General features: G+C 38.3%; 1 protein-coding gene across 14 annotated transcripts in view; it reads left to right on the top strand.

Annotated features, from left to right (window-relative positions):
• Positions 1-16,649, top strand: part of DGKH (diacylglycerol kinase eta) — a 176,990-nt gene that overhangs the window by 93,925 nt on the left and 66,416 nt on the right. For all 14 annotated transcript variants that reach the window (XM_080554954.1, XM_080554961.1, XM_080554966.1 and 11 more), the window contains 2 exons: positions 13,913-14,017; positions 14,343-14,475. In XM_080554954.1, the coding sequence (XP_080411080.1) occupies positions 13,913-14,017; positions 14,343-14,475 (238 nt within the window). The remainder of the gene's footprint in view (positions 1-13,912; positions 14,018-14,342; positions 14,476-16,649) is intronic.

A 16,649-nucleotide genomic window follows, 5' to 3' on the forward strand; every position in this document is an offset into this window, starting at 1 on the left:
AATTTCAAGGTAGGATTTCTGGCTTTGAGGTATTATTTTGTGTAGCTGCCGTTAGACATTTGATTTAGGTTAGGCCAACTTCTAGTCCATTTAAGACTTTACAAAAAGCCATGGACTCTCAATTTCTTACTTATATCTTACTTCTTTCTTTCATACTTTCTTATATTCAGAAAAGGGAAAACTCTGACTAGATAAAATCTTATCTAATTGTGTCTGAGAGTAACAGAAGAAACAATTTCACTATTGTTCTGTAAGGTGTCCTGTAGGAATATGGGAACTAGTGTACTCAATGTACTCAGGACAGAGATTCAGATTGCCCTAACTTCAGTTTGGGATTCAGTGATGGGTTTAGAGACCCCTAAATATAGGTATCTAGGATGAGATTGATATCTATTTAAAGTAGATTCCTGCATTTACTCTATTCGTTATAAACTCCACTGATGATTAACTAAATCTCCTGTAGCTGTGATAGGAGCTTTGTCATCCAGACAACCAAAAATGTAGATTCTGACTTTCAGACTTCCAAATCTAATCTTTTTTGTTGAATATGCAGCTTCTGAGAATGGTCATCTTGAGAGGGCGGGAGCTGCAGTGGGCAGATCTGCTGTCCTGGAAAGCCTGCTGCAGTTCTTAGTAATTGGAAATTGGCTGGAAATGAGACTTTGTATTCCAGCCAATAACATTGATTACTGTGATTCTGGATATGCTTGCAGAAATGTCTAATATCTTTTTTTTTTCTGATTTTTTTGGTTTTAGTGATGCTATACATCATATGGGAGTCCATTTATTCTGTGGAAAAATATTTCCTTAGATAGGAAGTGGGGTTTTAAGAATTCTCACCTAGTACTATGAGGGAAAGGCAGCAGAAACCCATAAACTGTTCTTTATTTTATCTTTGTTATTGCCTCCTTTTGATTTGCCTGTTTTCTGATGTAAATATTCTTTGTAAACATTCTTCTGTACTCTTACCCATTCTTTTTGTTCTTCGAGCTCTTTTTCTGCAGTATTATCATGGAAGTGGACCGGTTTTACACCGGTTTCCAAGTGAACACAAGTCAAAGACATTTGGGTTTGAGAATATTTTCTAAATTGCAGCCTTTAGCATTCCTTGTGGATTCCATGTTTTGCCTGTTTTCTGCAGCAGCCACACATTATGCATTTTTTATCCTGTGTGACAAAACCAAGGTCCTTTTCCCGTTAATTCGGTGCTGTCTGTGATTCATAAATAGTTATTTTTCTGTTTCCATGTATTGTTGTTTGTTTTTTTCCCCTCTGGTATGTGTGTCTCAGTTTTTAATGATTTTTTTTTTAAGCCACTGTACTGTCTGTTTAATACCTTGCTTGGCTGTATGCATTGTAATAATTATTATTACAGATAATTTTTTGTCTGTAAGCATTTCCATATCACCGTATTACTTTACACTCCTTTTCTACTGTAAGAATTTCATCACAAAATGTTGTGATAAAATAATAAGGTGTTTATAATTTATTATTTTTTTGCCATGTTAAAAATACCTATTACTCCTTTTTATCTTTAAAAATCTCTCAATTAGCTTGTCATCTCATCTCATGATTCGGTCATGAAAATAATTAGTCTTCTTGGTTCAGTGACTGAACTGAAAACCATTATGGGTCAACCTGATGTTTGAACTTTTTTGAGCAGAAATAATTTATTTAAACTTAAAGGCAATAAGTTTTGTTTCAAAACATTTTTCCCTATTTGAAAAAGAGGAAAAAAAACCCAAACACATATGGTATTTCGTTAAAGTTAGAACCTGAACACAATTTTGTCCCAAAAAGTTGAAGATTTTTTCCCCCGATTCCACTTGTTTTGGTCAGATTTATCAATTCATTTTGACTTGAAAGCAGAGGGTTCTATATAACAAGTTTTTAAAGAAAATATATTTATCCAGCTGGCTGTGATTCCCTTGATTTGCTGTACATATGGACAGACTTTGAAAAGCTAAATATGTATATTTGCTGATTATATTTCCTTTCACCAATTAGTTTGAGACAGTTAGCTCCTTTTTATAGATTTGTGAGACCATATACTCCATTGCAGCAACTGTACTGCTTAAAGTGTTTCCTATCTGTGTTTTTGGCTGTAGTGGATCTTACATCTTATCCATGGATTTAGAGTTTACCAGTATATAATTTGTGCGGAACCAGCTTAAAGCACAAAACAGTTCTGCTTGTCTTTGAATCCTCCTGTACACTTGCTGGTTTTAATGGGAGATTGCCCAGTTTTACTAAAAATTCATGCCATTCAGCAGAATTTCAAGTTGAAAATTACAATTGGACCTGAAGGCACATTGCTTTTTAGCAGTTTATTTCAGCACTGCTTCTTCTGATGTCACTTAGTTCTGTGCTCATTGTCGAGATTAGCTGCTTCTAATTGATTTTAGAAAATTAAATTTTAATATTAACTATGGGCTTTTAAAACAGAATGTGTTGCCAGACCTTTGCAGTGTGTCGGGGTAGATGGTGTGAATTTCTTAGAGACTTGGACACACTTTGCTTCCTTTCTTGCCACCCAGATTTTTTTCTGAGTTCCAGCTGAGGCTTTTTTTCAGGGGCTATGGGAACTTCAGGGAATTCTTCAGGGAATAGGAGAAATACTTAACTTTCCCCAAGCCACATCAAGAGGAAATGAGAACAGCGTTTTCCCAGAGGAGTTTTAAACATTTCATCTTTTCTTTAGGTTTGAGCACTGTAGACTTCTGTCTTTCTGGAAATCAGAGATAGTCTCAAAGCTGGGAATAATTATCCTGATACTATTTTTTTTCCTATTTGGATAATCTAACACCAATTTTAGTATTGACAATTATTGAAAATGACTAGCCTAAAGTTCGTGTTCTTTAGCTTTATTTATAAAGTGCCGAAGTGCTTATGGATGCCAGTGGATTTCTCTGATGCTGTCCTCCCTGCTTACAAAATCCAGTTTGCTGCAGTTTACTCTCAATGAACATAGGAGATGTTGACCTAGGTCATTTTTTTCTTTAGGCAGTTTCTGCTGGCCTAAAAGGTGTGCTGACCTTTCCTGGGCTTTCTGCTGTTTCTCCTTTACTTTCCTTCTTTTTTCTGTAGTTTGGTGAAATCAACTTGCTGCTCCTGTTTTGGGGCACTCCTGGGTCTGACTGACTTTGGCTTGTTCCAGACTTCGGGTGGTTTCCCCTGGTTTCAGCTACTGTGAAGCAAAATTTTTTCTTGAGGTGCCTACTGCTCCACAGCCTGCCCAGAAAGTACAGTTACTTCTCAGCCTTATAATCATAGGATCGCAGAATTGTTTGGGTTGGTAGGGACCTTTAAGATCATCCAGTCCAGCTCCCCTGCCATGAGCAGGGACATCTTTCACTAGATCAGGTTGTTTAAAGCCACGTCCAACCAGACTTTGAACACTTACGATGATGGGCCGTGTTTCTCCCACTGGCATCCCACAGTTGCTGGCATTGCCTGTTTCAGACAGACCTCGTTTTCTGCCATACAGCTGAGATTTAGAGTAGCTGTCCTCACTGTTTTGTAGGGTGACAGATGAAACAATTCAATATCATTGCCTTGTTCTTAGCCTGGGAGATTAATGACATGGTATTATGAAATTATCTGCATGAAGGAGAAAAATAAAGAACAGTAAAGTGCTATATACTGTGTGTGGTGCTATCCTTAGGATTCCTCTCAGCATACTTCACATCGGATTTATCCTTTAGTTGTGTAATAATTTCCTGGGTTTGGATACACTTAAATTTCCTTTGAGTTCAAGTTCAGTATGAACATGGCTCTACCCAGCACATACTGGGGATGGTGGGAGTTCAGATGCATTTGTAGATGTCTTTACTTAAAGTGTCTTATCTGTGAGCTGAATACCACTCCCAGAAACATTGCTTTTCAAATTCTGGCTTTGGTTTTCTCACAAGGGGCAGTGCATGCCACAGTTTCAAGGTCCAGGGATGGCATATCCAGACGTTGCCCATGTGCCTATTTGCAGTCATGTACAAGGTGGACAGAGGTCCTGGAGTAACATCCTTGAAGTTATCAGGTCCTCTTGATATCTTAGGAAGGTGCAATATGGCTGGAAACAGATCAGGTTCCTCTCCTAGCCTCACCAATGTGACTCAGCTTTGAATGGGTAGCTAACTATTTGGATGTATTTAGCTTTTCCCTAGTTGTGAGCTATCTGCTGCTTCATACAGATACTGATTAGCCTCTAAATGGTGTCGGCTTTTTGCTACTCCTAGCCAGAGCAATACCCAAACCACAGAAACAAAGGGAAAGTGCTTTTTATTCCATTTTGTTCAATTTTCTTGTCCTTTTTTTTTTCTATATACAGGCAGCTTAGAAACAAAACAAAACTGAAATAGCAAATTAATTATGCTGGAAAAAAAATGGAGAGACAAAAGCAATTAGTTTGCAGTTGTGATGCACTTAGGTTTTTTCCTCCATTTAGCGTTTGCCCATTTTCCCCTGCCCTCTGACAGTGACAAGAAAAGGTAATGAAGCTGAGAGCTCTTTGGGTAGCTTTGGGTGTGGCTTTCAAGTTTTAAGCTCCTTATCTCTGAATGATGCACTGTCTCCCTTTCCCTAGAGTGTCTGGAGACACTGAAGCTTTAAGTTTCATTATGAAAAAGCAATAAAGCCTTTCAGCTGTGAGGCTAAAATCCGTGGATAAATCACTTGGGATTGAGCTATTACAAGAAAGCTGAACAGTTTTCAGAAGAGGAAAAAAATGGGATCGTTCAAATGTGAACGTTCTGGGCTATATTGTATATTTTGGTTCTGGTTACATTTACCTGGAGCTTTCCGCAGTTTTGAGCTTAAGCAGAAAGCTTTAAATAAGTCACAGAAAATGCAAGTTTCTTTTTCTTCCTTTAGTTTTCAAAGAGTTTCTTTAGTTGGTGAAACACAATAGGTAGACTTGCATATAAGTAAATAAATAAAATAAATCTTTTATTTCCTGCTCTGAACTCATAGCATGGCACCAGTGGAACCACTGGGATATTTGGAGTACAGGCACTGTTCTATGAATTAGCAAAAGAGGATTGCCAGATTACATTCTTCATGCAGTTTTGAGCTTTGCTGTTCTCTGTTTCTTTCTGTTCTTGCTTTAAAAGTAGTTGAAATACCTGGATAAACCTTAGAAAGTATCCCTCAGTGCAGTTCCTGTATACAAAACAATTTTATAAACAGTGCTGTTGGCGTAAGCTTTGAATAAATTTCCTGCTTCTAGTGGGCAAGGATCCTTAACTTCAAGCAGCTGGATTATGTTTAAACAGGAATCTGTTGTTACAGAAGAAAACAGTCAGCTGCTGTTCTATTTTATCTAACTTTACACCTAATGCCATTAAATATATAACTAAATGTTTTCCTTGAAGCACTGAAGCCATCCCATCTGCTAGACAGGTAATGAGCTTGTGAGGCAGGCACTAAGAGCACAGCCCTACGAAGTGACTTAACAACATTTTATGTAAAAACTTCAAAGAACTTGCAGGCCTTGAACTATATATAGCAGTTTCCAGTTTACGTTTACAAGAATGGTTGGTGGTTTTTACCATATTTAAGTACTGATTTAAGATAAATTTCTGATTCTCCAGTCCAAATTGATGACGCTTTCCTACGCTGGTTCTTGTAAATGTCTTGCTATAAGCTTATACTTCTGAAGGAATGATATTTTTCTTTTTGCAGTTGGTTGATGTTGGATACACGAGGTCAAAACAGAGAAACTGTTGATTTCTGACAAACTCATCTTTGGTGGTTACTTTGTGCATCTGTTTTATTGTTCCCGACAGGACATGTTGTAGCTGGATTTCTTGATTTACCTGGATTCTGTTTTCACAGAATGGCGGCAGAGCTGAGGTTGGAAGGAAGTCACCTGGGCCAACCCTGCTACTCAAGCAGGGCCATCTAGAGCTGGCTGTCCAGGACTGCATACAAGTGGCTTTTGAATATTTTCAAAGAGGGAGACTCCTCAACCTCTCTGAGCAACCTGGACCAGTGCTCATGCACCTGCAGAGTAAAAAACAGAAGTGTTTGCTGATGTTCAGATGGAGCCTTTTGTGTTTCAGTTTGTGCCTGTTGCATCTTATCCTGTCATGGGGCACCACTGAAAAGAGCCTGGCTCTGTCTTCTTTGCACCCTCATTCAGACATTGATAAGATCCCCCCAAGCCTCCTCTTCTCTAGGCTGAGCACTCCCAGCTCTCTCAGCCTCTCCTCATAGGAGAGGTGCTCCAGCCCTCTGATCATCTTGGTGGCCCTTTGTTGGATTCTCTCCAGCATGTTTGTGTCTCTCTTGTACTGGAGTACCCAGGACTGGACCCAGTACTCCAGGTGTGGCCTCACCAGTGCTGAGTAGATGGGAAGGATCCCCTCCCTGCTGACAATAGTTTGTCTAACACAGTCCAGGATACTGCTGGACACCTTTGCCACAAGGACATGTCATTGACTCCTGTTCCTTTTCTGCAAAGCTCTTTTACAAATGGACTGCTCGCAGCATTTGCTGATGCCTGGGATTATTTCTCCCAAGGTACAGAACAATGTGCTTCTGATCCATGAGGTTCCTGTCAGCCCATTCCTCTGCCCTCTCGAGGTCCCTCTGGATAGCAGCTCTACCTTTTGCTGTATGCACCACTCCCCCCAGTTTTGTGTCATCTGCAGCCTTGCTGAGGGTACGCTGCCCCATGGTCTAGATCATGAATGAAGATGGTGAACGGGACTGGACCTGACTATTGACCCCTGGGGCGCACTGCTAGTTACTGGCCTCCGATTAAACTTTGTGACATAGACCACAACTCTCTCTGGGAGCTAGTTTTCAGTCTACCTTATTGTGCCCTCATCCAGCCCATACTGCATCAACTTGTATATGGAGGCGCTTATGGGATAGTGCTGAAAGCCTTACTGAAGTTAAGTAATATCCACCTCTTTCCCTTCATCCACCTTAGGCAGTCATTTCATCATAGAAGGTTATCAGGTTGGTCAAGCAGGACTTCCTGTTGGTGAATACATGCTGAAGGTGACTCCGTGTCATCTTCTTGTCCTTCATATTCTGGGAGATGCTCCTTCATTTTTGCTAGGGATGTGGTCAAACAAAGACACCTAAGTTGCCTGGCCTGGATTCAACTGCAAGGTGAAATCAGTGCAGACCTTGTATGTGGGTCCTGCCTTTTAGTTCAGCCCACTTGTCCTGGTGTGCTGGTGTGGGATATGCATCATGGGACCTTTCCTTCCCTCTCCTAAGAATCATAAAATTCTTACCATGGGGGCCAAAACCACATATTGTTTTGTTACTAGTGAGAATGGCAACAGTGATATGGGAAAACGCCAGCAAAATGAGGGGAGCAACATTTTAGTGGAGTAGACAGAACTAATTGGTCTGATAATAAATTCTGTATTGTTCTCAGGCAAATACAATAGCCATTTATTACTCACCTTGCTTTTAAGTTCTCAACTCCCTCTGTGTGGTAATTTATACTTTTGCCTGGCTTGTCTCATCTTGAAAAATAATACTGACGATTCACTGTAAAGCACTAACTACATGTTTGGTAGTGATAGCTCTGTATAATTTATTTAGTATTCTTAACACAAAAAAATAAAAGTACTATAGAAAGGTACCCAACTGTTAATCTTTGTGATTTTTGGAGACAGGTTCAGGTAGATTCATATGCATCAATGACCCAAGCAGCCTACCCCCATGTCTATGACAAAAATGCATTCATCTATCCTCCAGGGTCCTTGTGAATGTGGTGGGGTCCTCATTTCCATGAGGACAAGAAAATGAAGGGGCAAACAGATAGCAAGGGAGGACTGCTATCCTGCCACAGTATTATTTGCCAGAACTCACTCCCCAGCTTCTTACAGGACAGATAAGTTACAAAGCATTGATTCTCTTATGTACACGCCCCAGATGTTAGGTGCTGTCCCTAACAGGAAAGGTGGGGTGTGCTCTCTTGTTATATTGCCCTCTCTTCATCTGTTCCAGAAAGATATTTTAAAAATATCTGTTCAAAGAACAGGAAAACCATTTCCCCACCCGCTTCTGATTCTAAGTGATGTTTCTACATTACTAAGCCAATTCAAGATCTGTCATACTAAGTGCTATTAGTCTAATGCCTGATAATAGTTCAGAGCAGCACAAGGTACTTTAATGCAAATATCATGTTGCAGGAAGTGGGGTGCTTTACAATAGCTGCCCTATTGCTGCTGAATGCAGACCATTATTTTCTTGATTAGCAAATGTAGTGTGTGCATTTTTCTTTGAATTGATGTTTTGGCTTTGTTTTTGATAGCAAATTACAATATTGCTGTGAAATATCAGGTTTTTTTCCAAATAATTAATGCAGTTTTTAATGGTGAATTGTGGTTTTAGGGACATTCATGTGTGCACAAAACCCATAAGATTTTGGTTTTGATATAGTTACAATGAGAAGGGAAGCAGAAAAGGTGTATTCCAGAACATCCACAAAGAAGCCACCATTTTACTGCATTGTTGACAGCATTGATTTTGCAATTTTATACTGCTGTTTTCTTTTTGATAATGTATAAGTATTCGAGACAGCGCATAATATTTATATTAGTTGAAGTACCTATCAATAACTTCTGTTGTCTATAAAAGACTGCTTAGTTGAAATACCCTGGCATTAATTTATTTTTGATTTACCTTGCTTTGACTTGCTGGTAAGATGAACAGTGATTGTTTGGAAGACAGATTAAGTATTTTACCTCATGAATGTGCAAGGGAGATGTTTATGGCAGCATCTTTGGTCCTGTATTGCAGTAAAGAGAATGAATTCATCACATTGCCAGCCTGTAACCCGACTAAATCAACACCCTTTGTAGTGCATAGGACTTCCACATAAAGGAACCCTGAACTTTAGCCACCAAACTGTAGGACCTGTATCTTCTGAAATACTGCTGATGTGATAAAATGTTGACGTTTAGAAAATGTGCTCTAACTGAACTCTGGTTCTTAATGATTTCATTTTAAAAGTTATAAATACAAACCCATTGGGTTGAAGGCATATAGAATGTTGTTGGTAAAGTTAGCCCCCATGAAAGCAAAAGTTGCATTCAAATTTGCAGTGAAATTAATGGTAATTTTATTTCTCTTCAAGGTTTTAAGCTTTTTCCTAATAGGTGCTGTTTGAAATAAAAATTGCAGTAGTGGCCCAAAACTTGACTCTGTCATTTTCATCAAAATAATTTCTGGATGTACATCTGTATATGTATACAAGTATTTATCTTTTTTTAGAACCAGATTATTATAGTTTCAACATGTGTGAAAATCCCAATTTATGGCAAGATGTTGTATTGTGACAGACCGAAAAATGTCCTCTTCTCTCTTTCATTCCCCCACTGAAAAAGCCCGTTGTTTTTCTGAACATAACAGGAACATTATTGCAACAGTGGATCACCTTTCTTGCTATTCAGACATTTTTTATTCTCTCTGATGTTTTAGGATTTGCATTGTTTCCCATTGACTTTTGAGACTGTGCATGTTCTCTCTTTCCCTATGCCTACTGCGTTAAAAGTGTTTTTTATTCCCACTACCTCAATTTCATTACTTTCCAATATACTGCAGTATCTGGCTTTGGTAACTCACTCTTCCAAAATCAGCAATGACTTCTTCCTGGCTACTTGGCAAGGGTGAAAATTTTCAGTGCAACTTAATCTTCTAAATTAAATCTGCTTGATTTATTTATTTTTAAGGCCTTTTGTCTGCTGCTTCATCCTTTTAGATTTGTCTGCTGCTTTGTCAGCGTGTGAACCATTAGCACCTAACTCCCCCTAAGATTTAAGAATTTTCTCATTCTTATGTTCCCTCAGTGGTCTTCCAGTGGTTCCTGTGATACTTCTTTGTCATTGCATTTTAGGATTTCTTCTTGTCTATTGAGAGTTTAGCATATTCAGAGTGATATATAAATAGTCATATTTGGGGCAGTGAGCAGTAATAAAGGAAAAAAAAATGTGATATGTAATAGAAGAAAAGATACTGACTACAGGAATCTGAATATGGGTACATGCAATGAGATGAGATAACGAGCAAAATCCAATTTACATGGTTAGAAATTAGTTCTAAGGTCAATTAAAAGCATTTAAATTTTGATCATATCTGCTTGCAAGTTTAACTGTCTTTAATAAATGCACTCTAAACATATCACTGAGGTTAATTTATCATAACATTCTGTGAGCATTAATAAGAATCACAGAATGGTTTGGGTTGGAAGGGACCTTAAAGATCACCCAGTTCCAGCCCCCCTGCCACGGGCAGGGACACCTCCCACCAGACCAGGTTGCCCAAAGCCCCATCCAGCCTGGCCTTGAACACCTCCAGGGATGGGGCAGCCACAGCTTCTCTGGGCAACCTGTGCCAGGGTCTCACCACCCTCTGAGTGACGAATTTCTTCCTCATATCTAATCTAAATCTTCCCTTTCGTAGTTTAAGGTCATTACCCCTTGTCCTCTGATCATCTTCATGACCCTCCTCTGGACTCGCTCCACATCCTTCTTGTGCCAGGGGCCCCAGAGCTGAACACAGTGCTCCAGGTGGGGTCTCACGAGAGCAGAGCAGAGGGGTACAATCACCTCCGTCAACCTGCTGGCCATGCTGTTTTGGTGCAGCCCAGGATATGGTTGGCTTTTCAGGCTACAGGTGCACATTGCCGGCTCATGGTGAGCTTCTCATCAACCAACGCCCCCAGGTCCTCAGGGCTGCTCTCAATCCATTCTCTGCGCAGCCTGTATTTGGGCTTGGGATTGTCCTGACCCAGATGCAGCACCTTGCTCTTGGCCTTGTTGAACATCATGAGGCTCGCACAGAAAGCCTTCCTTTTGTGTAAACGCAGATAAGATGATCAAGGAAATTATTCTCAGTTTAGGACAACCAAGAACAGCTATACTGAGTTACTGTAAAACTCATAAGTGTATGCTGAATTGGAGTCATATAGCAGCAGTAGCAGATATTCATGAAAGGAGTTTAGGACATAGGACATCTATAGTGATTCTTCCTCTTGCATAATTTCATAATATTCGGTAGCTGTTGGACTTTAGGGACTTCCTAAGCTGAAGGTTTGGGATACTGTTTTACAGTATATGATGCATCTATTCTTGATGAATTTGTCAAATACCTTCTTAGACATTTATACTTTTGGTCTTCTAAGCAGCCTTTGGGAATACTTTCAAATCTTAATGATGTGTTACATTTAGATAAAAAATACTTCTTTTTGTTTGATGATCAGTTCCTTGGTCCCCTGAGTTCTTATGTTACATGAAATATCTAATAATACATCTTCTCCATGATTTTGTAGAGTCTGAAATGGATGAAAACCTAAATGGACTGCTTAGATTCTTTCTCTCTCTCCCCTCCCCCTTGGAATCGTCAGTATTTTAGCATATAATGCATTTTGTCTTCTTTTGTGTATCGTATTCCTTCTTGAAGTTGTTAGAAACATGTAATTTAAAGGGAATATGTAGATTAATCATCAATTTATGTAGATGCTGTATATTTACAGACATGTATCTTCCAAATTTCCACTTTATTTTTATAGCACTGATAAGTAATCCTACATTCGTGCCATCATCAGTATATAATTTAACTCTTAGGCTGCTGAAATACTCTCAACAGGTAACATAATATTATATATATGTATTATTATATATATAATGGGCCTGCTCCCATTAATATTATAATATATAATATTATATTATATATATACACATATAATGGGATATAGGAATTTCTGGTATGTTTGTATGCATTAGTTAGCAATGTTTGGTGACATGATTTGGCTGCCTGTACATTTGTGTGTAGGACTTTTAGGGATGCCCTTGGGTGCCCCACCTGCCTTTTTCATACCTACTTCTCTAGGTGCTATGGCCCTCTATTGTGTCTACCAGCCCTGTGCTGATGCCTTGGATTACCAAAGGGCATCTCAGCTGGCTCTGGATAATTCAGCATAGGTAACAACCCAAGGTCTTGATTTTGGGAGGGGAGAGTGAGAGAATGTGCAGGGGATTTCTGTGGTTGGTAATATTAAAGAAATGAGTAATAAAAATAAATGTTACATTTATCAAGATCAAGATTTCCGAGAGTCTTCAGCAGTAAATGCGGCAGTTGTTGCTTAGTGGCATTTCACAGCATCTGGTTACAGGTTAGAATCAGTAATGAGCAGGGAGGAAGGACAGACGTGAAGTGCAGGATTTTGGGTGGACTTTGCCCTTACTTAATCCATATTATAATGTCATGCTAGCTCATAGGAAATAATCTGGCTGGGTGTTTTTGTGCAAATAAGATTTCTGAGTCTACTGAAACCTGGAAATTCCTGCAGAATGCTGATTGTTGTTGGAGCCAGGGTTATATTATGATTTAATGGCTTTTCTGGGCTTCATTTGATGACCTGGCCTAGAAAAACATTTTGAAGTAATAAAGCGTCTGTTTGGCTCCAAACTAATGAGAGAAGCATTGCTCTTTGCATTAACTGTTCTTTAGGAAGAGTCATGGATAGCTACTAATAAACCTTATTAAAAAGCTTAAGCATGATTGAGGGAAATAGAAAACAGAGAAACTATTCACTTCGATGTGAAGTGCGTACATCAAAAAAAAAAAAAAAAAAGAAAGGCAAGCCCAAAGGGTTTTTGCCTCTCCTCCATGTGACTTGCAGCTTGCTGCACTTCAGTTACGTTGCCTCTGAGATATGTTAAAGTGCAGCTCAGTTTAATGAAGAAGCGGGTGGGACAAATCAAGGCTAGAGACTATTTACAGCAGAGACTGGGTAAGTAAATGCAGATGTAGATAAGTGCTTACTAATATTGTGCAAATGTTTTAATATCTAGCCTGTAGCATTTAAAAAATATTCAGAGCTGATGTTTTTTGGTGGTCCTTTCTTGGTCCTTTCTTTGTCTTATTTAAGCAATAAGCAGATGTGGGTGGTACATGCAATGCAATGGATTTATATATGAGTGTTAAAGATTTAATTTTATTTTTTCAGACTTCCTCCAAAAAAAATCACAAATAACTTCCCTGTAATTTCTTGTAGTTATTTTGTTTTAAATTCTTTCTGTGAAAGTAACTGCTTCATCTATTTTAGTGCATTGCTCAAAATAATTTCAGTGGGAGTTAGCTGATAGTTTCTGGTGCTTTACTGTTATTTTAATTATTTTTCTACTAGTGAGGGAAAGGGGGAAACAGCGTTTACTCTCTGAACCTCCTAGGTAAAGCATTTTCAGATTTCTAGAATCTAAATCCAGACCACTGAAAACTCCTCAGCATCAGCTTGCTTCAGGAATTCCTTCAACTGCTCTACTAGGACTGTAGGATTTGATTTCAGCTGTTTGCTTTTGTTTTCCATGTCTTCCTATAAAGATTTGTTTGTGTTCCTAGACTGAGACTTCATACAGAAAGTTCATGTTTAAATGTATATGTGTGTAAAACTCTGTAAATGTGATGTCAATATATAAGTTAGAGAAATACGGTGAAAGCTTTTGTTGTTGTTTTTAGGACTTCGAGGTTTTTGTTTGTTTGTTTATAGTAATTTGAATGGATCTTGCAGTTGCTATAATGCTGTTATGAACTAGGATTGCAATCATAGCAAATTAGTAATTTCTAGAACATTTCTTTTACTGGTTTCAGTGCCTTCTGCTTGAGTATTTAAGCCTTAGTGCATCGACAAAGAGCTGTGAAGGAGGCATAATCAATTTACATTGTAAAAAACTGTATTGAAGCCCAATTTGAATCTTGGGAACTGCAGAAGGAAAAGCAAACTTTTTCATTGTTGGTAGTGTATTAAAGAAAATGTTACTTTTAAACATTGAATAACTTGTGGTCTAGGATGTTTTTTCCTTTTGCTTCATCTCACAGTTTACATTAAATACTGTATTCTATCATGAGCTTTACTATTTGGAATCATCAGAGTGCAAATCTTTTCCAGATAATCACTCCATTTAGGAGGCTAATATTGTGTGCTGAGAACAGAAAAGAAATGGAGGACTGGATAAGCTCTTTAAAGTCCGTACAGTCCAGGGAACACTATGAGGTAAGTTGATAACCCTGTTGGTGCAACCTGTTCTAGCTCAACAGATCAAGCTACAGGACACAGAACTAGAGTAGTCCACCCTTTTAAGTGTGAAAAGCGTATTTGATATCAGAATGAAGCTCCATGTTAAGAGCTTTACTAGCAGAATGAAAGCTGTTTATGATACTTTTGTTTAGAAGTTTGGAGGGAAAGCAAGCTGAGTATCCTTTTGAAAATGCTTTTCATGAACATTGCACTGTCCCCTGTAATGTGGAACCATAGGTAATTTCAGTCACCGTAGCTGTGTTCTGTACTTGCAAATTTGTCTTAACTTCTCCTTTACTAGACCGCACAGTTTAATGTGGAACATTTCTCAGGGATGCATAACTGGTACGCCTGCTCCCATGCCCGACCTACCTTCTGTAACGTGTGTAGAGAGAGCCTCTCTGGAGTCACTTCTCATGGCCTGTCTTGTGAAGGTAAAATAAACGCTTTCTTCCCCCTGTTTATAATGCTGTGTATAAATTACTGACAGTTTAAGGCAAGTAATGATTCTGAAAATAATGAGTAAGGAAAAAAGCCTGAAGGGAGAAATCTGTTCACGTGAGTGGCTTTCTCTTGGAGAGAGGGACTGCTAATGATATGGCTCGCCTTCTTCCTGCTCTGGGTGCCTTTTTCTAACTCAGTTCAGTAAAAGTGTTTCATTCTGAAGCAGCTACTAGTTTGGAATGTGCTTGCCTGAGTCTTGCAAGGAAAGACAGGATTTCTTTGATATGTACTTGAAAAATGCAGATGCATAACAAAATAGTCTTACTTGTTTGCAGAATCAGCATTCCTCAGAAAAAAAGAAGTCATACTGATAGTTTCTGCCCCGAGTCTATAAAAATTATTAACATTTTGTTCCACACTGCGGAGAGTTTTCTTGCTTTAAAGATTCTGTCATTCATTGAGGGAATGGGGATTTAAATGCCTTTGCATTTGGATGGTAAAACAGATGAAATCCATCAGAAACAAAAAGGAGACATCTAAAACTTCAGCATTTAGCTTATCTGGAGAAATGATCTTTTGCAAATAAATATTTGTGATAAACTTGAAGCAGCATCTTATGTATTTTCTAGCGTGAGTTCTGTGAAAAAGCAGTAACAAGTCTGCTTGTGTTAGAATAAAGAAGAAAAGTCTTACTGTGACCTTGTGATATATAAGAAATTTAGACACAAGTGTCACTTTATTGCTTATGTATGAAATATTTAATTACAAATTAGCTAACTGTAAAGATAAGAGTTACTTTTACTGACACCATTCAAGACTTCAGTTCTGGATGCATGTTACCCAGCTGCAAATGCATTTCTCTTATCAATGCTGTTACGATGCTGAAGGTCTGTGTATGATAATCTGTATTAAGGAAGTCCTGCAAAAGAGGCATTAACTCACCGTCCTGTATTACCTGTGCTTTTAAAGTAGCTAATAGTGCAATTGTCAAGGAACAGGGCAAACCCATTTCATAGAAATTAAGGTAGCATATTTACATCCAACTTCTCTGGTATATGTTTTCCACTGTGTATAAGTCACTTGGACACGGTATTTTCAGTGCCTGATATTGGCAGATGGAAGTGTCATGTGCTTAACTAAAATGCAGTTTTATTGCATCTATGTTCAAATACAGTTATATTTGCTCAGGCAAAGGAAAGGAAAAGCTCTTTTCCTTCTAGGTATGGTTGCAGTGCTTCTAAGTAAGGTTTTAATTTTCAAGGAATTGGTGTTAAATTTACGTGAAGGTAGTTTCCTTAATTTCCAGATTTGGACTTTGTCAACTTCCTGCATAATTTATTATAAACTAATGCTACTTTTATCCACGTCTCTGGTGCCAATTGATCTTTCACCATTTTTTTTTTTTTTTTTACAAATGACTATTAACGGTAGACAGGATTAGCTTCCTCTGTCACAGTTTCATAAACATATATGACCTGAATTGGTTTAAATGTAGATATTATGATGTTCATTTACCTGTAAAGAAGTTCGCCTCTTCTTACTCTTTAGCTGCTAGCTTACATGTATTTTCTTTTTCTTCTCTTCTCTTCTCTTCTCTTCTCTTCTCTTCTCTTCTCTTCTCTTCTCTTCTCTTCTCTTCTCTTCTCTTCTCTTCTCTTCTCTTCTCTTCTCTTCTCTTCTCTTCTCTTCTCTTCTCTTCTCTTCTCTTCTCTTCTCTTCTCTTCTCTTCTCTTCTCTTCTCTTCTCTTCTCTTCTCTTCTCTTCTCTTCTCTTCTCTTCTCTTCTCTTCTCTTCTCTTCTCTTCTCTTCTCATTTTTTAAAAAGTAAAAGGAGCGCCTTAATTATGCATCTAATCTAAACCAGTTGCAGGTTGACTTTTGTATTGAAATACTCTTACTTTTTCCCCCATTCTGTGAAAGCCACAGTAACCATCCTTAATTTCTTCATGTAAAAAGTGTATATTGGTTTGATACAAGTTCTTTCTCTGAAATTCTTATGTGACTGGGTTCATATGTACTTGCTTCTGTCATTTGCACTTCTAATGCATTTTACCATCTATTTTTTGACTTACCCTGAGTTAGCAATATATACTGTTTTAAGAGATGATGTAGTGTAGGTATGGAGTCTTCACATTCCCTAGACATGTTCTGTTCTACTTTTTCTC

The sequence above is a fragment of the Anser brachyrhynchus genome (assembly GCF_964034855.1).
Source record: "Anser brachyrhynchus genome assembly, chromosome: 1".
Lineage (NCBI taxonomy): Eukaryota > Metazoa > Chordata > Aves > Anseriformes > Anatidae > Anser > Anser brachyrhynchus.